This window comes from Polyodon spathula, chromosome 17 (assembly GCF_017654505.1).
Source record: "Polyodon spathula isolate WHYD16114869_AA chromosome 17, ASM1765450v1, whole genome shotgun sequence".
NCBI lineage: Eukaryota > Metazoa > Chordata > Actinopteri > Acipenseriformes > Polyodontidae > Polyodon > Polyodon spathula.
Genome location: NC_054550.1, coordinates 19,170,805 through 19,192,974, shown reverse-complemented (window position 1 = coordinate 19,192,974; position 22,170 = coordinate 19,170,805). Strand labels below are relative to the sequence as shown.

Below are 22,170 nucleotides of genomic sequence, written 5' to 3'. Positions count from 1 at the left end.
TTTTAGAATTTAAAGGCACGATAAGCCGTCTCCATTTTCTGTCGGTAATCTTTAATTCAGAAAATTGTTTTACTTTTAAAAAATGTTGTCAGGATCTTTGTTAAAGCTACGTTATATCTGGTTAAAATCGAAAACACATTGTTATAATATTAATAACACTTTTTATTGTATCATGTTGTAATGTAATAATAGCGGTTAATTTTAAGCTAATACAAAGACGTGGTCGTGCGATTTATTTTTATGTGCATTGTGTTAAATCATTATAATACTTTTTAAATAATATGACAATATCTATTATTTAACATCCTCAGTTTAAACCATCATCAGAGTTGTCAATTTAAGTTTGTAATCGCCGGATATTTGCATTATAGGTTTTCTTTGTACAAATATTACCGAAAGAGAAATAAATACGATATTCTGTATCTCTGGTTACGACATATCAGAAACAATTAAGCATTAAGATTTATTTGTATGTACAAAAAACAAAACCACACCGCATCACAAGCATCCATCTGTACGTACTAATTTATCATTCATAATACAGAAGTGTGTATATTGTAACGTGCACAGGGGCTGAGAGTCCCTTGTTAGCACTGCTCTGAGGGGCAATCACCAGCCTGGGTGCCGGTTGGTGGTTCGCCATAGGGCTCTGTGGGAAGTGATGAGCGGAGACACAGGACTGCTTCTGGTGGTTGGTCAGACAGACGCAGAGAGAAGGGCGAGGGGACGGGATTTAACGGGTGTGGTAGGACTGGAGGGGGCCATGTTGGTGGTGGCGAGTGAGTGGCGTGTGAGGACGGATGGTAGAGGAGCCCCGCGTGTTTTAGAGCGAATAGGTTATTACTTAAGGCGTGGTTGTAGTCAACAGCAACCCTGCAACTGTTTTTACAGCACATAGCTGTTTGCTATTGTTGTGTATATTTCGTGCCAATAAACTTGGTGTTAAACCCTGTTTCGCCTCCTTGTCACTGTGATTTCTCTCTATTTACGCTAGAATGGTTTTATTATTAAACATGTGTTGTTCTTTATTAATATTTATTTTCAGATTTAATATTAAGTTTTTTGTGCTCATTCAATCAAACCTAGTAGGAATTTGCTTGCTCCGTTTAAGACGTTTTTCAAGTCAAGCAACAATCACACGTAAAATTACCAATAGTATTACCCGCTGCCTCGATTTCTTTGATCAACTACAATTCTCTTCGGAATAATTTTATGCACCTGAAATGTATGTAAATAAAGCTTATTAAGTCAATTCAAAACGATGTATTAAGTAATAATCTGAATATGTAAACAAAAAAGATCTATTAAAACAGTATAATATCGTAATCGACTACTACGACTACTACTACTACTAATAATAATAATAATAATAATATAATAATAATAATAATAATAATGTGTTATTATTGGCTAAGTTTACCTGAAAAGCTTTCTAGAGGCATTGTGTCAACACAACCAAATAGTGTCTAAGACTTTTCACCATTATATTTGTTCGTGTGTTAGACTCACTTTTTTAGTCAGATAAAATATGTGCTAAAAACAGAGTGAATCTGATGTTGCCCTTTTAAAATGGCAAACAGACAGCTACATTTGGAGTTTTTCTACAACAAAAAAGCTAAACCACCAACGACAGATACATCAACAGAAAACGAACCTGACTGTTCTGTAGTTCAGAATGTTATAACAGCACGAGAGTGTGACGATACTTCCATTTCAAATGCTCAGGTTAGTGCAGGTGCAGCTGTCGAAAAGAGACCCTTGCCTGTAAAGTGTTGTTTGCACCTCTCTTGATGGTGACAATATGGTGTAGAACTGTTTGTGATTAAATATCTGGTAATGTTAGAAAGCTAGCTTAATGTTTACATAAGAATTGTTAAAATCTGGCATGGGTTTTGAGCATTTAGTTCATTTTTTTTTTGGTGGGGGTGTGTGCCCCATCAGTTTTTCAAGCCACGAGTCGCCTGTGCGTGTGTGTGTCTGTATATGTATATACAGTTCTGGAAAAAATTAAGAGACCACTGCAAATTTTTCTTAAATCAGCATCTCTGCATGTATGGCAGCCATTCCATTCCAGTGTCTGTTGAATTCCAACACAGGTACACCTCATTCTACTGAATGAGGTACTGATTAGGGGATCACCTGAAACAAAATCTTATTTAACGAGGAAAAGTATAAAAACCACTCCTGTGGTCATCACTATCCTCTTGCAATAGGACCAGCTGGATGGCAAAACAGTGCTAGTAGTACCTCAAAAGTAATTGGAATCAAAAAATAACTATTGACCATGCCCAAAGAGTTGAAAAGGAAAGTTTTGAGTGAGGAAAAGAAGGGTTCAGTTCTGGCTTTACTGGCAGAGGGATACAGTGAGCGTCGGGTTGCTTCCATCCTTAAAATTTCAAAGATGGCGGTTCATAAGAACAAAGTCAAGCGGCACACATTGGGGACAACAAAGCTACAGACCGGCAGAGGGCGAAAACGACTCTCCACTGACCGGGATGACCGCCAACTCATTCGAATGTCACTCAGCAACCGTAGGATGACATCAAGTGACCTACAAAAAGAATGGCAAACGGCAGCTGGGGTGAAGTGCACGGCGAGGACGGTTCGAAACAGGCTCCTAGGGGCAGGGCTGAAGTCATGCAAAGCTAGAAAAAAGCCCTTCATCAATGAGAAGCAAAGAAGAGCCAGGCTGAGGTTTGCAAAAGACCATAAGGATTGGACCGTAGAGGACTGGAGTAAGGTCATCTTCTCTGATGAGTCCAATTTTCAGCTTTGCCCAACACCTGGTCGTCTAATAGTTAGACGGAGACCTGGAGAGGCCTACAAGCCACAGTGTCTCACACCCACTGTGAAATGTGGTGGAGGATCGGTGATGATCTGGGGGTGCTTCAGCAAGGCTGGAATCGGGCAGATTTGTCTTTGTGAAGGACGCATGAATCAAGCCAAGTACAAGGTTGTCCTGGAAGAAAACTTGCTTCCTTCTGCTCTGACAATGTTCCCCAACTCTGAGGATTGGTTTTTCCAGCAGGACAATGCTCCATGCCACACAGCCAGGTCAATCAAGGTGTGGATGGAGGACCACCAGATCAAGACCCTGTCATGGCCAGCCCAATCTCCAGACCTGAACCCCATTGAAAACCTCTGGAATGTGATCAAGAGGAAGATGGATGGTCACAAGCCATCAAACAAAGCCGAGCTGCTTGAATTTTTGCGCCAGGAGTGGCATAAAGTCACCCAACATCAATGTGAAAGACTGGTGGAGAGCATGCCAAGACGCATGAAAGCTGTGATTGAAAATCAGGGTTATTCCACCAAATATTGATTTCTGAACTCTTCCTAAGTTAAAACATTAGTATTGTGTTGTTTAAAAATGAATATGAACTTATTTTCTTTGCATTATTTGAGGTCTGACAACACTGCATCTTTTTTGTTATTTTGACCAGTTGTCATTTTCTGCAAATAAATGCTCTAAATGACAATATTTTTATTTGGAATTTGGGAGAAATGTTGTCAGTAGTTTATAGAATAAAACAAAAATGTTCATTTTACCCAAACACATACCTATAAATAGTAAAACCAGAGAAACTGATAATTTTGCAGTGGTCTCTTAATTTTTTCCAGAGCTGTGTGTGTGTGTATATATATATATATATATATATATATATATATATATATATATATATATATATATATATATATATATATGTGTATCGTTGTTAAGGACTTCGCTCTCTGTTGTGCTGTCATTATCTGGGCTTTCCTTTTCATGGCTGACCTGCTCACCAGTGACATTAGTGTCCAAACTAAACCCCCCCCCCCATCTCTAGGGTTACATATATATTGTGGTGCTGCTAAGCATGGTTTCTAAACAGATGTCTTTTACATTGTGTGGTACCACATATGAAAACAATGTTTGGATCTTTCAAAACTGTCCTTTTGAGACCTATGTGTTTGACCTTTAATTGGACCAAACTCTAGGTTTATGTTTGAGAATACCATGATTGTGGAACAGCTATAATTAAAATAAACAGTATAATACTGTAACAGGGAGGACCATATCACTGGTTCAGCTGCGCTGCTGCTTTGGTAAAAATGAAGGCTTGACCAGAGCTGAGCTGATTGGGAGGTACTGAATGGTTAGGATGGCGTGCCCGGAGGAGCTATGTCTGTTTAAGAAGGCAGTAGCGTCAACATTCAAGGATTCTGCACGGCCATTTCTACACAGACGGGTGCTGAGTAAAAGCTTGCTTTGTGTACACAAAGAAGAGCTTCTTCTCCAGAGGAAAGGATTGCCACACAAAGCCCTTCCACTCCAAGACGGTGCTCATGAAGGCATTACCTAGCCAAGGCCGGGGCTTCACTAGGTCAGTAGGGGATTTGATCCCAAACAAGTATAGTAAGAGGTTTCGTAGTGTAGTACAGTAGGTTCCTGGAACGGGTTGTCTCTTTTAGGAGGCTGTGTGGTCCAGTGGTTAAAGAAACTGGCTTGTAACCAGGAGGTCCCCAGTTCAAATCCCAGCACAGCCACTGACTCATTGTGTGACCCTGAGCAAGTCACTGAACCTCCTTGTGCTCCATCTTTTGGGTGAGACATTGTTGTAAATGACTCTGCAACTGATGCATAGTTCCCACACCCTAGTCTCGTCCACCATGAAAGGCGCTATATAAAAATAGATTATTATTATTATTAGCATTGTTGGTACTCCAGTGTCAGGACCTGTGTTGTGATTAAATCTGCCCACTTGTGTGGTGTGTAAACACCCACAGCTTTGTGTCTGATTAAGTGTTATTCAGTGATGGCCCACATATGTAACATCGCCCCCTTCTTACAAATACAAACCTGGCAATGTTATAAACGCTGCACTCACAGTAAAGCTATAGTTAGTATGCCTCACTTGCACAAATCAAGCACAAACCATGGTATAAGGTGCATGTGCCAAAGTGGCAAAATGCTAAATTCATGTTTTGCACACATCATTTCTTAAAAGTTAATGTGAGGAAACTTCTTCCCTCACAGGAATACTGCACATATTAACATACTTCAATTATTTGAATAAGGGCACCACTAATAATTGTCCCTTCTCACAAGTCTTTAACTCATGAGTTATTAAAGAGTAATCAGCTTCTTCACCCCTTTTAATGGTGTTAGCCATCATTCTGTGTGCTTCTTATTGCAGTTACTCAGATGCTTTCACCTGACTTAAGGAGCTGTTCAATTCTTTTTTATTTTATTTTTTATTTTAGTGTGCCTAATTATTTGACCTCTGATCTTGGAATGTCGAATTATTTTTTTCTCCTCAACGCAGCAATTCCCCACACAGCTAAGGAGATCTGAAAGTTCAGTAGGCATCCTCCTCTTTAACACCCAGGAACTTGAAAGCAGATGTCAGCAAGCTACCAGCCTCTGTATGAGAAAGGCCAGCCGTGCAGGTATTCACCCAAGCTCGCTGGGCTCCTGGCCAGCAGGGTTCGCTGGCAGGATGAGGAGAAACAGCCCCTGCTGTTTTTGCCTCCCTAACCTACAGGAACACCAGAGCCAATGCGATGGTCCCTTCGGAATCCCCAGCGAAGACTGGTTACTTCGCTGAGCCAGTACATGAACCTGCGCTGTATGACTCACAATGGTCAATAATGATCTAAGCAGAAATAGCAATAGGTAATTTTACAAAGCAATGAGCACAGAATATTAAACAGAGAAGAAATTTGATGTAGATAACATGAACTATCTTCTTTCCTTCACCCTTGAAACCACTATAGCCAGATTTCCACTTTATCTCATCAGATTCAAATGTCAAACTGGGGCAGCAGCCACTTCCATCTGATGTCTACATTCCAATCTCCAACCCGGACATTACACTAAAGCCAAAGATCACCTGTCTATTTTTTTTTCTTTTGTGTAATTGCTATTGCTATTGTCCAGTCTTCATCATTTATTTCTACAGTCAGAGATTTCAAACCCGCCTCTCAGGGAATTCATTAACTAGCTTCCACCAACAGCATGGCCCTGGAGAGATGAAGTTTCAAATGGGGCTGACAGAGTTCAAATTGAAATCCATTTGATCTGCTGCTAATGGAAATGAACAAGTCTGATTTTAAATCACTTCAAGGCAATCCCAGTGGCAGATGGAAATGTTACAAGGCTTGTAGAACACTGTGGCATGTATATATTGCACAATAAAGAATGCCATTGCACACTCACAATGTTCCTGATAATCCAAATTGCACTAGGGGCGCTGTGTTTGCTGGATGTGCTTGGCTGCTGTTTTTTCTTCTGCATTGCCACGCAGTTGCTGAGAGGGGGATTCCCTTGCCCCTACATATCAGTGCATTGTTTCTGTCGGAGCTATGGTGCTTCCCTATCTCCCTCTCTCTGTTTAATGATCTGCGGTCTCCATGCTTCCCTGCATCTCAGTACTACTCAGTCTCTCTCTCTCTGGCATCCTTTTCCTTTCTTCTGCTCTTCTTGATCTGCAGGTACACCCAGCAGCTTTTCTTTTATCCCTTATATTGTGCAGTGTTCCATTATACCATAATCTCATCATATAACAAGCAGTTTCATTCATCCCTTGTTAAATGCATCCCCCCATGTATAACACGCACCCCCCGTTTACAATAAGTAACCCTGTGTATAACATGCACACCCCGTTTATAACACCCCCGTGTATTTGTAACACCAACCCACATATGGGGTTTATTGGGGCAGCAAAATATTGACCCCCCCCCCCCCCCCCCCCCCCCCCCCCCCCCCACACATGCACCTGTACGTGGACACAACCCATATTGTGGGGGTACATGTTGTAACATGTCACCCCTGGTATAACACACACACCACCCCCACATGTACGTGGGGACACAACATATTGTGTATCACATGCACACCTTTCTCAAGTGTAATACATAGCTAAGGCCTCAAGTTTTGCATGTGGAAAGACACAAGTATCGATTCCGGAAAAAACACCCAAATTTTTTTTTTTGTGGGTTCAATTTATGGAAAACTACAAAGCAGTATGTAAATCAATATGTTAACTAAACAGGTTAATATTCAAGGATGAGGTTTACTATACATATGTAGCTTCTAAAAGGGTGCATGAGATATCCCTAAACTATTCACTGACACCCTGTGGATTTAGGTAGTCAGTCACTCATTTAGCTGTCTGGCCTGATATCACTGATTCAATAAAGAGGTGAGCTTTCCTGTTCACATGTTCATTCTCAAAGCTGTTTACTTCAGATTAATGCAGAAAGGAAAAAGACACCCAATAAAGTGATCTAACCTGAAACAATACTGTTCATACATTTGATTTGGGGCCTTGTAAGTGGTTCAAAGCTGTTTTTTTAATGTATTACATTTTTATTACTTTATTACAATTTGATTGTAATTGGTATTTTTTATTTGAAAAAAAAAATGCCCTAATGACTGAGCACGAAGAATCAAGCCCATTGAACATATCAGCCCTTGTAAAGGTTTTCCATAGTAAAGACATAGTGAAAGCATGGTAAAGTAAAGCTATGTAAAGAAAAACAATGGTACAGCACATTAAAAGGCATGCCTAGTATAACTTGGGTAAAACATGGGAAAACTGCAAACTTATTGTTCAAATTTTGTAAACCTATTTAAGAGAAGTATGGCAATTAATATTACATGAGTTGCACGTTAAAGACAATGGTAGCTATATTTTTAAACAGCATTTAGTGTCCTTTGTCAAAAGGACACTAAATACAATTATATGTGTTATCATTTTGTACCGGTTTAATATGTGCATATAATTAGCTATTGCTTTCTCTATGTAGGTCATTATTTAACTGTGGTATCTACTGCTGAAAAAACAACTAAAAGCTGTATTTCTCTATGGGGCTTTCTGAATTAGAGAGGTGTGGTTTGAAAAAATAACCACTAGGGGTGGGCAGCTGTAATTTCTACCCATTCTAAAACCATGGCAACTGCGAGCTAGTAAATGAAAAAATCTCAACACAAAATCACACTTACAGAAGGGGCAGAAATTACAGAAAGACTAAGATAAAGCAGGTTGAGTATGAGAGTATAAAGACACAATGATAGGCATCAAAAGACATTATATTATTTGGCACACAATTCAGAAACTTCAAAAAGACAGCAGGTATTGAAAAAAAAACTGACGTAATGCATTAGACTGTTAATTTTAGTAGCTGAGGTGAACTGCAAATATGTTGCATAAGATACTGTCACAAAGACGGCTGCAGTGGGTGATGTCTGACCAGAATCCAGGAAATAAACAGTTGAGCTTGGTGAAGCTGGTCTCGCTCAGCATTTAATAATAAACAGACAGACAGAAAATAAAAAGTTGTAAGACAAACAAGACACAGCACTCATAGCCAAAACAAAAAGAAAAACAAAACACGGTGAGCTTCTATTATTATCTATTACAATTACCTCCGTCTCCAATCTCGTTCTCTGCTCAGTGAACACACAACCCCAAGTGAGTGAAAACATGCGGCTTTTATGTACCGAGACTAGATTGCTAATCAATCATTCAATTGGAGTTGCGGTACAACTGCACGTGAATTAATAAAGTGCAATTCCCCGTGCTCACATATTATTACATTTTACTTTCACGTGAAGTGCTGTGCAATCCTCGTGCCTAAATACAAATATACATTTTAAACACTCGTGTTACACAGACCCGTTTATATCCCGTGTACCCATGACTATACACCAACAGTAACACACAACACGTAACATACAACAAAATATACACACAGGGGTGGGCAACATTGCCACAGATACCTATATTAGAATCTTACAGAGTTGACATTTGGTAGATATTGCACATTTGCCACATGTTCAGCATATACTAGGGCCCAGAGGGGGAGCTGTTTTCCCTCATTAAGGGGTTTCAATCCATATGCAGTTCTTTGTGATTTCCATTTGCTTTAATTGTTCGATCTTGTCAAGATGTTCTGAACAGCTGATCGGAGCGTCATCACTGCAAGGGCCTGGTGGAATTCTTGATTCCCGATGATAAGCTCTCAAAGCTGCAGCATGACTTATCTGCCTTTTATAGTTAATGGGTTGGGGTTGTGGCCATGAAGAGCACTTCATGCCAGTGCTTCTCCTCTCTGTGAGCAATACCTTTAATGTAAAGCTGTGTTTCAACTGACACAAGTCCCGTTCTGAACCTCATTCTCGGTGAGCATGGAGCTGTTCCAATGACTGCCTCCTCTCCCTCTGCAAGCAGCTTCATTCAGGTCTCAGTGAGAAGAATGGTTACCAGTAAAGTATTCTCAAGGCAGGTTGAGGGAGCACACAGCACAGCTCAAAACAGAGAAAGACAAGATAGGTGCTGAGGGGCAAGATCTTTTTTTTCCCCTGTATGGAGTGATGGAGAACCAGTAAGTTATTTCTTTGGTGGTTTAAAATGTCCTCAGCAAATAGCTAGAAGATGAGGTTGCATGTTTGAAAACCTAAGGCTAAACAATTCCGCTGCTGACTATATATATATATATATATATATATATTGTAACCAGCAAGGAGGGGGTTAATATTCTCCCTGCATAAAACGTGTATTGGTTTGGTTAAGTGTGTTAATTGTCACCACACCTGGCTACCATTGAAAATTAGAGCCAGGTGCACGGTATAAAAAGAAAGGAAGCAGTCTGTTCGGGTCTGAAGAGTGAAGAGCGAAGAGCCCGGTTGGGAGTGTGTGCAACCGTAAGGGGGGGAAAAAAAGTATTAAACCTTGTGTAAGATTTTTGTGTTGAACAAGTAAACAGTTTAGCTGTCCTGTTGTTAGTTTAGGTTCCTGTTGTGTGTTAGTCAGTGCTAATAAGAGCTAGGTGTTTTGTTTTGTTTATTTTGTTTTTGTGTGATATTAAAAATAGTGCATCAGAGCTGGAAAAAATAAATATCTGGTCCTGGGTCCTGTTTGAAAGGGCAGCGAACCTGCGAGAGTTGAAGCTCAGTTACAATATATACTATATATACAAATCTGAAGTTTAGCTATGTGGTACTAAAATGTGGAACCATATACTGTCCAAGTTATTAGAATCTATCTACCTGATTGAATTTGGCATCACCCTGTGTGCATATATATATATATATATATATATATATATATATATATATATATATATATATATATATATATATATATATATATATATATATATATATTGGTGAGGGTTGGTCGCACACAGAGGACATGGAAAATAAAAGTTCTAAAGAAAGTATTTTTAATAGCGCAACAAGAATCAAAACAAATAACAAACCATCAAAGAGAATAAACTGGAAGCAGGTTTCTTCACAAAAGTAAAAACAAAGAAAACACAAACAGATATTAATTGCCTTTCAGCAATGTCGACAGGCTCCTGTTCATTCACCGTACTTCTCTTACAATGAGACACTTTCAGGTTTGTATTGCTTTTCTCCACTTGGTTGAGATGGTCCAAGCACTCTCCCGAATACAGACAAATAAACATTTTATAAAGATTATAAAAAAAAAATTTGAAAGAAATAAACAAGCAGGAATTATCCACTTGATCCTTTTGAAGCAAAATAACGAGAGTGCGACCATGAATGTCTCTATTGAAACTCTTTTGGTAAGCCATCTAAATTGAAAGTTTGGCTGAAAGAGGTGGTGTACATACCAGTGAACTGGAACAGAAAACACAATAGAAGGTTTAGCTATAGAACTTGCAACTTCTCTTTCAAAAAAGTTAAGACATTTTAATGAGTCTCCAGACCTTGTTGAATTACAATAAAACATCTGTACCTTTCAATATGAGGCACACATTACTGGAAATGCCAGGGAGCGCAATGGCTCATAGTGCACACAGCATTTATTTAATTAGCTATGAAATTGGTCAGGGGGGTGGTGGGGGGTATATAATTTGCCTCCACTACCTCCTTCAGGGAGGATGTGGTTGAAAATCTGTTTAAGTCGGACCCACAGAGTCATCATTCACTTCTGATGATTTAATTCTGCAGTGTTGTGTATGGAGGCACCAGCCACCCAAGCACCTGGCATCAGCCCTCTATGAAATCTATTGTCTTGACCATCATGACTTAAACTGACTTGCAGCAGGAAGATGCAGCTTTCATATATTACATTTGATATATTCCACTGGCATGAGAAAATAATCAGTCATTTGAAGGACAGCCTAGTTTTGCAAAAGTGTGCAACATGTGGCAAGTGTTTAAAAGCCTAAACCTTTAAAAAAAAAAAAAAAGAAAAGAAAAAAAAACCTTTTGTGCCTGTATTCTTGGTTTTTTAATTCAAGAAACAAACAAAAAAAAAAAATCTGTTGTAAAATAAATACATTTTTAAAATATACTGCATTTAGGTATCTAGTCAGGTATTCGTGTGCTTAATAAGTGACATTATGGTAATATGTATGTTTGTGTAAATGCAACTATATTTGAAATACTGGAAGGCCTCTTACATTACTAAAACTTTTAATAATATAAAGACACTCAGATGCATAGCCATATGTGATTTATACTGGCATCTCCCACTTCATCTCTGTTCCAAGTCCCTCGACGATCACCTGCTCTCCCCTACTTTTCTTCCCTCCCCGAGTTCGATGAGCTCGTCACTCCGCGCTGCCTGCTTCTCAGTGCGGTGAGAGCGCTGGTAAATATGGCGTCTGAAGGGATGATTTTAACAAACCACGACTACCAAATTCGAGTAGGAGTCCTCACAGGTAAATCCAAATACGCTTTCTACCTTAAGGTTTCAGCATGTGAAGCAAGCTGGGTGAAGCTGCAGCCGCTGTCCGTGCTCTCCAGCGCCGCTGCAGCGTGCGTGTGTGTGTGTGTGTGTGTGTGTGTGTGTGTGTGTGTGTGTGTGTGTGTGTGTGTGTGTGTGTGTGTGTGTGTGTGTGTGTGTGTGTGTGTGTGTGTGTGTTTAGGGGTCTTGGTTCTTAAGTCTGTTGCTCGTGCCGTTGCTGTACTCTGCACTGTAGCCTGCCCCTTGCAGTCGGAGGTGATTTAAAGCTGTCAGTTCAGTACAGCTGGGCCGAGACGCCTTTTCTGCTAAATATATATTATCTATAATTATGTATTAAACGTTTATTTTGTAAAGCTGTATCTTGAATGTAGCAATGCAAAAAACCCCAGCGTCAAAAATTAATTATTCATATGTCGTATTAAAAGTACATGTCAATTCGTGGAAATGTCATTTTGAATGAAAAAAATGAGCTATACACGCTTGCATGCATATGCTGAATACTGTATCATTTGTTGCGTTCTATTTTAAATGGACAGGAATACTGTATGTTACCAATTAATCATGTGGTGACTTTTTCTTCTTTTTTTAAAATCGCCATAAAAAATTGAATAGTTACAATGAAATGTCATCCACACGATTGTTCTGTTCAAAACGAAAAAAAAAGTGATTTTAACAGGGCACCACTCATAACCAATGTTAATGCTGATGTATTTACGATTTGTGACATCTGGTTTGGGGGAAAACATGTAGTGATGTGCAAGAGATTGCCGTTCATTATCTGTTCTGTGCAGTATATTGTTTGCTCAGCTTAGCATTTATCACTAAGCAGGTTCATAATGATAAATTGAGATCTGCGTAATCAATACGATACAATAAGATAAAAAAGCAAGTATGACTGCATTGTAATCGTTATTTTATGCTTCAATATTCATTGCCATATTAGTATTCATAATGGGGTTTATTGTGATTGAACAGAATACGGGTCTCCTGTATGTAGGAGAATATACGATCGTAATCCGCTGGCAGGTTTTGAGTAGAGGTATTGATGTGCTTTATAGATATGGAGTAAAAGGGAACTACATATGCTCTGAAAGATATCGGGCTAATTTATTTGTGAAGTGTTTGATTCCCTGTATATATATATATATATATATATATATATATATATATATATATATATATATATATATATATATATATATATATATATATATACACACACACACACACACACACACACACACACACACACAATTAAATAATAGAACAATGATCGTAGAACACTGCGCGAAAGGCGCTTTGTGAGGGTGGTCCACTATGAGAGACGCTGTATATATTATATATATATATATATATATATATATATATATATATATATATATATATAGCCTTGGTTGTACGACTTTTTCCTGTTTGGGTATCAGCTGTTGGAATTTTATTTCGTTCACGGGTTTTGTATGTAAAAGCTGGAGCGAATAGTGCGGTGCAGCTGTTTTAAAATACGGCTGATAAGGAAATATGCAAGGGAACCCCCAAGCACACCCCCCCTGCTCTGAATAGACGGAGCTGTTCTTAGCCTTTGGTGCTGAAACCGAGCCTGGAATATCGTATTGTACATCGTATTGTTCACATATCAGCCGCTGAAAACGTGTTTTATTTATGTATGTATCATGTATTTATGTATTTATTAAGGAATTTATTGTATAAATAACATTAAGCAAAGAGAGGTGTTTTCCATTCCCTTATATTTTGAGCACGGAGCAACGTTTCACATCTTTCAAATATTATAGAAGCTGATCTTGATTGGTCTGCAATACATTGCCATTTCATGCAGGCAGATCAGTATTGATGAGAAACAGAGGCTGACAAAGTGTGAAAGGCAGATTACATGAGTGTATGTGCTTCCTGGTGCAACACCCTGCTTTAAAAAAATAAAAATAAAATCTCCATCTGTAGGACGCTTTATATTCTGAATGAGTACACGTGTATCTTATGTAAATTGGCAGAATTTTACAGGGTTGTGGCTGAGCCAATTTCATCGCATCAGTTGTGGTCTCTTGTGACCTTTGTAATTATCTAAGGGGATCATGGGAATCCCAGGAATCTGATTTATTCTACGTTTTAATTTTACATGATCCATTTATCATCTTCAATATATATATATATATATTCTATAATATAATATATATATATATACCATTATGGTAATAACATGCCTTTAATGGATGAAATACTCATTTTAACTTATGTTGAGTTGTAAATAAAAAATGATCAAAGTACTGTATTTACACCTTAACACTATACATTTAAGAAAGGGATTTTTAAAATATGGAAGATAGGCCTGTTTTTTGTATATATTAATATAATCATATTGATATTTTGTGTTTAGTGTTGCACAAAGTGTGATATCCCTAATTAGACATTTAGCATAACCATGAGTTCCTTAATAAAACATATCATTTATGTGTTTTAGGTTGAATGCATTGCATCTTTGTAACATGGTTTTTGAACAGTATTGCATGTGGCTGTTTGTAGGTGTAGAAAGTCCTCTTAAGGTTGCATACAGCCAAGTATTATATACTTAATGCTGTATTCTAACACCGTACCATTACTGCAGTGGGTAATCGAAGCAATATGCTCCTCCTGTGAGTTTCTGAATAATACACAACCTCATGTTTTAATCCAATGTAGAAAAATGTCATGTACCAGCATTTCTGAGAATAAATGTCAAAACTAGTTTCATGTTAAATATGTTAAGAAAAGGAAGCATAATATAGGCGTCTCTATTTGACTTGACTCTGAAAGTGCCAGTCACGTTAGTGGAAGCTGTCCAAAGCCACATCAGCTCCATTCTTTGCATAACACACCAGGGTGGATACACACACAAAAAAAAAAAAAAAAAAAAAAAAAAAAAACTGCCATAAGACTGTGAATAGGGTGTACAGAAACCAGGACCAGCATCCGACCCGGACCTGCTACTACAGGACCTAACCTAAACCCACAACCCGCTGCAACATCGTCTACTTACCCGCGACCCGACCCGCTTTAATAAGACCTGCAACCCGACCTGAACCTGCAAGTGTTTGCCCTGTGTCAACTGGCTCTCTCACATTCACACACAAATATCTCATTCTCCACAGATTGATTTTATACAATGGGATATACAGTGTGGTAGCTTCCTCTAGTGGTCTGGGTATATTTTAACATTGTAACATATCTCTACTTACTATTCTGTAAAATACCTGTCTATTCCTTTCATGCCACAAGTTGAAAGGGAGCTACACCTGTGCTTTCGCAGAGATGTACCAGTTTTATGGTTGTGATTTTACAAGCATCGAATCCAGTCACAGGTTCATTATTTCCACTAGAATTCCACGCTTCTGATTTACCTCTCAAACTGCTGTCCACTCCATGATATAAACCCTGCGCTATCTTTTGTTTCACCTCATCCACAGACATTTTTAATATCACCAAGTAGACATGATAAAAGGATCCCGGAGTACCCAGGTCTTTTTCTGGTAATTTATGTATTGATATATATAATATATCATGATGGGCTGCAGAATTGCTGATGTTTCACAATGTATTTGACTGTACTGGTCTCTCTACAGAGAACAGACTTTGCAAGAGATTTCCACGTTTAACTTTCCATAAGCAGTTAAGAACATAAGAACATAAGAATGAAATAAGAATTTACAAATGAGAGGAGGCCGTTCGGCCCATCTTGCTCGTTTGGTTGTTAGTAGCTTATTAATCCCAGAATCTCATCAAGCAGCTTCTTGAAGGATCCCAGGGTGTCAGCTTCAACAACTTTACTGGGGAGTTGATTCCAGACCCTCACGATTCTGTGTAAAAAAGTGCCTCCTATTTTCTGTTCTCAATGCCTCTTTGTCTAATCCACATTTGTGACCCCTGGTCCTTGTTTCTTTTTTCAGGCTGAAAAAGTCCCTTGGGTCAACACTGTCAATACCTTTTAGAATTTTGAATGCTTGAATTAGGTCGCCACGTAGTCTTCTTTGTTCAAGACTGAACAGATTCAATTCTTTTAGCTTGTCTGCATATGATATGCCTTTTAAGCCCGGAATAATTCTGGTCGCTCTTCTTTGCACTCTTTCTAGAGCAGCAATATCTTTTTTATAGCGAGGTGACCAGAACTGCACACAATATTCAAGATGAGGTCTTACTAGTGCATTGTACAGTTTTAACATTACTTCCCTTGATTTAAATTCCACTTTTCACAATGTATCCGAGCATCTTGTTGGCCTTTTTTATAGCTTCCCCACATTGTGTAGATGAAGACATTTCTGAGTCAACAAAAACTCCTAGGTCTTTTTCATAGAGTCCTTCTTTAATATCAGTATCTCCCATATGATATTTATAATGCACATTTTTATTTCCTGCATGCAGTACCTTGTACTTTACTCTATTAAATGCCATTTGCCATGTGTCTGCCCAGTTCTGAATCTTGTCTAGATCATTTTGAATGACCTTTGCTGCTGCAACAGTGTTTGCCACTCCTCCTATTTTTGTGTCGTCTGCAAATTTAACAAGTTTGCTTACTATACCAGAATCTAAATCACTAATGTAGATTAGGAATAGCAGAGGACCTAATACTGATCCCTGTGGTACTCCACTCATTACCACACTCCATTCTGAGGTTTCTCCTCTAAACAGTACTTTGTTTTCTACATGTTAACCACTCCCTAATCCATGTGCATGTGTTTCCTTGAATCACTACTGCGTTCAGATTGAGAATTAATCTTTTATGTGGGACTTTGTCAAAAGTTTTCTGGAAATCTAAATAAACCATGTCATATGCTTTGCAATTATCCATTATCGATGTTGCATCCTCAAAAAAATCAAGCAAGTTAGTTAGACACGATCTCCCTTTCCTAAAACCATGTTGACTGTCTCCCAGGACCCTGTTACCATATAGGTAATTTTCCATTTTGGATCTTATTATAGTTTCCGTAAGTTTACATATAATAGAAGTCAGGCTTATTGGTCTGTAGTTACCTGGTTCAGTTTTGTTTCCCTTTTTGTAGATCGGTATTACGTTTGCAATTTTCCAGTCTTTAAGTACAACATCATGTGTCAAGAGACTGTTGCATGATCTAATGGTTACCGTTTTGTAAATAACTTCTTTCATTTATTTGAGTACTATTGGGAGGAACTCATCCGGCCAAGGGGATTTGTTTATTTTAAGAGCTCCTAGTCCCTTCAACACTTCTACCTCAGTTATGCTAAAGTTATTTAAAACTGGATAGGAACTGTTTGACATGTGGTGCATGTCCGTATCCTCCTTTGTAAAAACTTGTGAAAAGTAATCATTTAATATATTTGCTGTTTTTTCTCTTCATCTATGATTTTGCCATTTGTGTCGCTTAGACATTTAACCTCCTCTTTGAATGTTCTCTTACTGTTGTAATATTGGAAAAACATTTTGGAATTGGTTTTAGCCCCTTTAGCAAGGTTAGAGGCAGCAGTCTGAGTAGCATGTTCCCCATAACAATTCAAGCACCTTACAATGTCGACAAATAAGTGCTTTCCTGGCTGGATATTTTGCTTATTTGTCCAAACCTACATGTATGGTCATGGCTCTGAAAGAGTTAAGGATTGTTCCTAACCGTGCCACATTGCTTATAAGAGCTGGATCAGAGAATCTGTACAGCCAGCAAGTCTAGTTTGTCCTCTTGCAAGGCTGTTTCCATTTGATAAAACGGTAGGCTACCAATGCAAGCCCCCGCCCTTCAGCAAAGTGAAACACTCAACAGACAGAACATGAAAAAAGAAAGGAATCTGGGGAAGGCTTATTATATTTTAGCAGCGAAAAAAAGTTCTAGCAGAAAGAAAGAGGCAGAGTAGATAAAATACCTGAGGTTGCGTGGGAGGACTTCAAAAGTTGTAAATCTATCAGAAAGACAGGAATCACAGCTATGAAATGGCATCTACATTTAGATTAAAACAAAAAAAAAATTGCTGCTTTACTGTAACATTTTAGATGTATGTTTAATTAGACTGGTCCTTTAACAGCTTCCTGAATTCCCAGTCATGTGTAATGAAGGTGTATATATATGTGTGTGTGTGTGTGTGTATATGTATATATATATATATATATATATATATATTTTTTTTTTTTTTTAAATCGACCGCATATTGACCAGCTAACTGCCTTTTAAAATAGGTTATTCCACGAATTTATGTCTGAATAACTAAGTTCCTGAAGTAAAGAAAGTATGTATAAACCTAAATTGCAGAATTGGTTTCATTAGATCAACCTCAACATCTGCTTAGCAACCGAATTGGAATAGTGTGATCACTCTGTACAGTTCATTAAGAAAAAAGTATTTCACTCTAGAACACTTTTAGTTGATATGATTTATTTAAATGACAGTGAAATGCACTGATACTCCAGTGAAGTCTTTTGAAAATGAATTTGTGAATTCTAAAAAGGAGGTGTCTCATATTTTAATGATCCTGAAACATGTATAGATAGAGTTTCTCTGATTTGCCCAAGGCCGATAGTAAATTACCAGCATGCTTTTTTTATTGTTGACTGACTGGTCCTCATTGGTCATGCTGTTACTGTAAATATTTGGAATAGCAGCAGCACTTCGACTACCCTGACTTCAAATAAATTAGTTAAGTTTTGGCTTCAGGGTACATTCTGAAGAGTTCTGTTTTTTTCCGAATTTGAAATAGGGTAGCTGTTTTGCTTTCTCCAAAAGCATTTTCTGATGCTGAACTATGTGTTAGTGTATATGAGTTGGGGGTGTGTTGTGTCACACAAAGTCTTTTACTTTTACTATAATGTAAGAAATCAATCAGTGTCCCTGTGGCAAAGTGGTGAGTGAATACAAGTGAGTGCAGTGCTTTCAGGTGCAAAGGTGTTTTATTTAATGAATGATAATGTCCAGAGCCCGAAGGCAAACAGCAGTAAATAATAAATGTTGGAGTGATACAGTGGTGTGTGTCACCAATCATTTTTGACCCGCAACCAAAAGTCCAGATTTTACATACACAAGCACTAAACACTAAACACAAGACAGTTCATTGATATTACATGCTAGTAGTGCAATTTACAGTTCTCTGTGAAATGCTGGGGTGAAAGTGATGTCCGGGTTGATGCTTGCTTTAGCTACAGCTCCGGATCGTGTTACTGCTAGTCTATTGAGACAAATAACAGTTACAGCCGACACTAACAAACACAAACAAACACCCACGGTTTTCAGTATTACACGATATTCCTTCAAGGTCAAATCCAACCATTTACAGAGGAACAGATTACTTTGCTACGCCCCTGTTTTATACCCTCGCTCATGAACCCTTGGTTAACGAGCGCATCTGCTTCTCCAATCCGCGGATGCCACGCAGTTGAGTTTGGGTGCTGTAGCTCAGTCCCTTTTCTAGCCAGCAACTTCCACCTGCTTACGGGAATAAAGTGTCATGCCTTTTAGTCCAGGGTACTCTGCTCACTTTATCTAGTACCCTTTCAGACAGGGAGGGAGATCTAACACCAAGTATCATTCAATCTCTTTCACAGCCTGATACAGATGTGTGTATCAGTGAAGCCAGCCAGTGCATTGGGCACAGCAGAATTTCCAAGTGAAACCATTGAAGAAGCGGCTGCTTAAATGTGTGATGATTGCTGCTCTCCACAGAGGCTAAGGAAGCTGACAGCAATCGTCTCAGACTCCAGTAGCTGTTTAGTTCATTGTTTCAATTGGAATGGCAGATTAGCCCAATCAACCCCATTGCCCCCTGAACTGGGTGTCAGCACCTCCTTGCTGTGAAGAGCTCAACCCCAGTAATCGAATAGGACCTTGCAGCTTTAATGTTTAATAGCTATTCCAGAGTACTTCATTTTTGTATTTTATGGCAGGTAAAATAAAATGTACAAATAAATTAAAACTTGTTGTGCTTCATGGAGAGTCTCCACTCATTTATTTTTCTGCCTCTATAGACAGGATACGGCCTGCCTTTTGGGGATTTTATGCAAATTAATATAGACTGGTGGTGTACAACACATGTAACAAACTCCATTTGTTTTGAGATGCATGGAAAAATATTAATTGAAAACAACAAATTCTTGAATGCATTCCCCTTGGCTTGTTGAAGATTTGGTAAGACAAATGGAATATTATGCAAAACAGCTTTGTTGAAAGCTTTTAAAATAAGGAAACTTAAGAAGGTTTTCCTTATTGAAAAAAATATATATAAAAGAGTTGTTCCTTTTAAAATAAATAAAAAAGCATTCAAAAGTACAGTGAACCAGTATCTGGCATTGCACATGCCTGCTCCTCACTTTCTATATAACCTGCTGTGCTGCTTGGTTGTTGTTATTTTTAATCCTATGTAATGAGCAGTAGGCTACAAGGAGTGATTGCGCAATAACTAGTCAAGGAGTGAATATGAGTTATAACCTTGGAAGTATATGTCAATGGTTATAGAAAATATGGCTACTGTGTATTCAACATAGAACTATAGGAGGAAGTATTCACAGAACATTAATGTTGTAAATGCACAGGAGGGCATTTATGGGCTAGCAAGTTAGTATATATCAGTATGTGTGCATAGATAACGCCACTGTATTTCAAGTTTTTTAATAAGCAATTTAATAAGCAGAATGACTAGGTGTGAAATGTATAAATTCTACCCCCAAAAAACAAATTTCTGCAAAGGTGTCTGTCAAAAGTGCATTGTTGAGTGATCACCACTGTACTGTTAGTCCAAGCACTTCTATTTTCGGATTCACAAATTATCACTAGGCAGAACGACTTTACAACAGTTACTTGTTCTGAGTTCTTCACACAGACTGCTCAGTAACGCTATTGATGTAGTGCCTTTTGTTCTGCAATGGTGGATTTGAAATAAAAATCTGTACATATCCCATATTACTGTGTACATGACAAACAGAAGCCTGACACTGTGTTAATTCTATGGCCAACATTTAACTTATATTGTTGTAAAGTAATCCTAAGCAAGATTGTATGCATTTTACACTAACAGACAAAACCCCTATTAAAATATCAAGACATGTTTTTCATCTCAGATGTATAATGGACAGCGGTATTAAGAGCAAACGTTTAGATCAATTGAATAGACCCCCTTAACTTAAGTGTTTTAACTGAGACATTGGTTCATGTAAGTCACAGTTATTTTAAACTGAGAACAACAGAAGACTGAAATGTGCGCGTTTAGTTTTGTCCCCACCGGTGGTTCTTGTGTCAACAAGTGTTTGGTATTTTACATGATGCTTCTCCAAGACATGTAGTTACCATTGTTCAAATCCAATGAATCACTGAGCCTGGAAAAGAAAACATATTGTTAGAAGTGGTGGAAATGTAGATATTTCATTTTCAGGTCTCTTTCCTTATATTTCAGTATGCAGTACAATTTACCACTCACCTATGCTTAAGTTGCCCCTTTCGTTCATAGCCACTGTGTTTAGCCCTCTCCTTGTTTATCAGGGTGTATGTCCTTCCTGTTGCAGTTGTTGGATACACTGATGTCAGCACATCCCCCATGTCTACAATGAAGTGATCTGGACAGTGTGGGAAACAGAATGATCATGCCGGTCCATTTGGGTGCAGGAAGTTAATTTCAGCCGCCCATTTCTTCTGATCAGCAGACACCACCAGCCCGAGCCACCAGTGACTGTCATACTGAACAGTAACATATCCTTTCACGTGACCAAATGGTAGGACATCCTCTTCGACTGATTGATTCTTCCCTTTGTTTTGTTGACTTGGAGAACTCTCGTACAAGGACTTTTGCTTTGGAAACTGGTTGAAAGAAGTGGAGATGCCATGTACCAGGCACTACCTTGAGGAATCGTTGCTCCAGAAAGTCTTGCTCAGCTTGCCATTGTGCTATCGTGAAGTATTCCTACTTCAAGAGCAGGAATGTTGTCTTTTGCAAACCTGTACAATGGGTTTGGAGTCTGGATCTGGTATGGACGCTGCAAACTGGCTTACTGGCATTTGTTTAATGGTTCCTCCTATACCACTACAGGGTCCTTTGCCATGAGATGTTGCAAAGAAGTTCCACTCTGCTTTCATGCCAAAATCTTCCAAGTGCTTGCAAATGTTGAGGACATTTTTACAGTTCTTATATTGCCCTGCACACCCATCAGAGAAGTAATAGATTTTTCTCAGGCGGCTCCCAAACTTCTGCTCCAAGAACCTCAAAAGATGCTTTTGAAAGAGATAAACAGCGACTGTGTCATGAGTCACACATTCTGATATTGCAACATGTGCTGAGAATTCCCATCTTTTTGTCGCCAGTAGCAAACAGAAGAATGTATGGTTGCCTGAGAGTTGTTCCAATGGCGTGATTGTGCAACATCTTGCATGATGGAAGTGAAGTTTTCTACAAAATCACCAACAACTAGGAATTCATTTTCTTGAAGGAGTTCATCTCTCAGCTGTTGATAATAGGCAATCTGCATCTTTGCGATTAAATC

The 22,170-nt window shown here is 38.5% G+C and overlaps 1 protein-coding gene across 1 annotated transcript in view; it reads left to right on the top strand.

Annotated features, from left to right (window-relative positions):
- The first annotated feature begins 11,575 nt into the window (after positions 1-11,575).
- The window catches only part of LOC121330000 (gephyrin-like), a 287,319-nt gene continuing 276,724 nt past the window's right edge, over positions 11,576-22,170 (top strand). Inside the window, exon 1 of the mRNA XM_041276184.1 lies at positions 11,576-11,679. Within this exon, the coding sequence (XP_041132118.1) occupies positions 11,616-11,679 (64 nt within the window). The 5' untranslated portion in view covers positions 11,576-11,615. The remainder of the gene's footprint in view (positions 11,680-22,170) is intronic.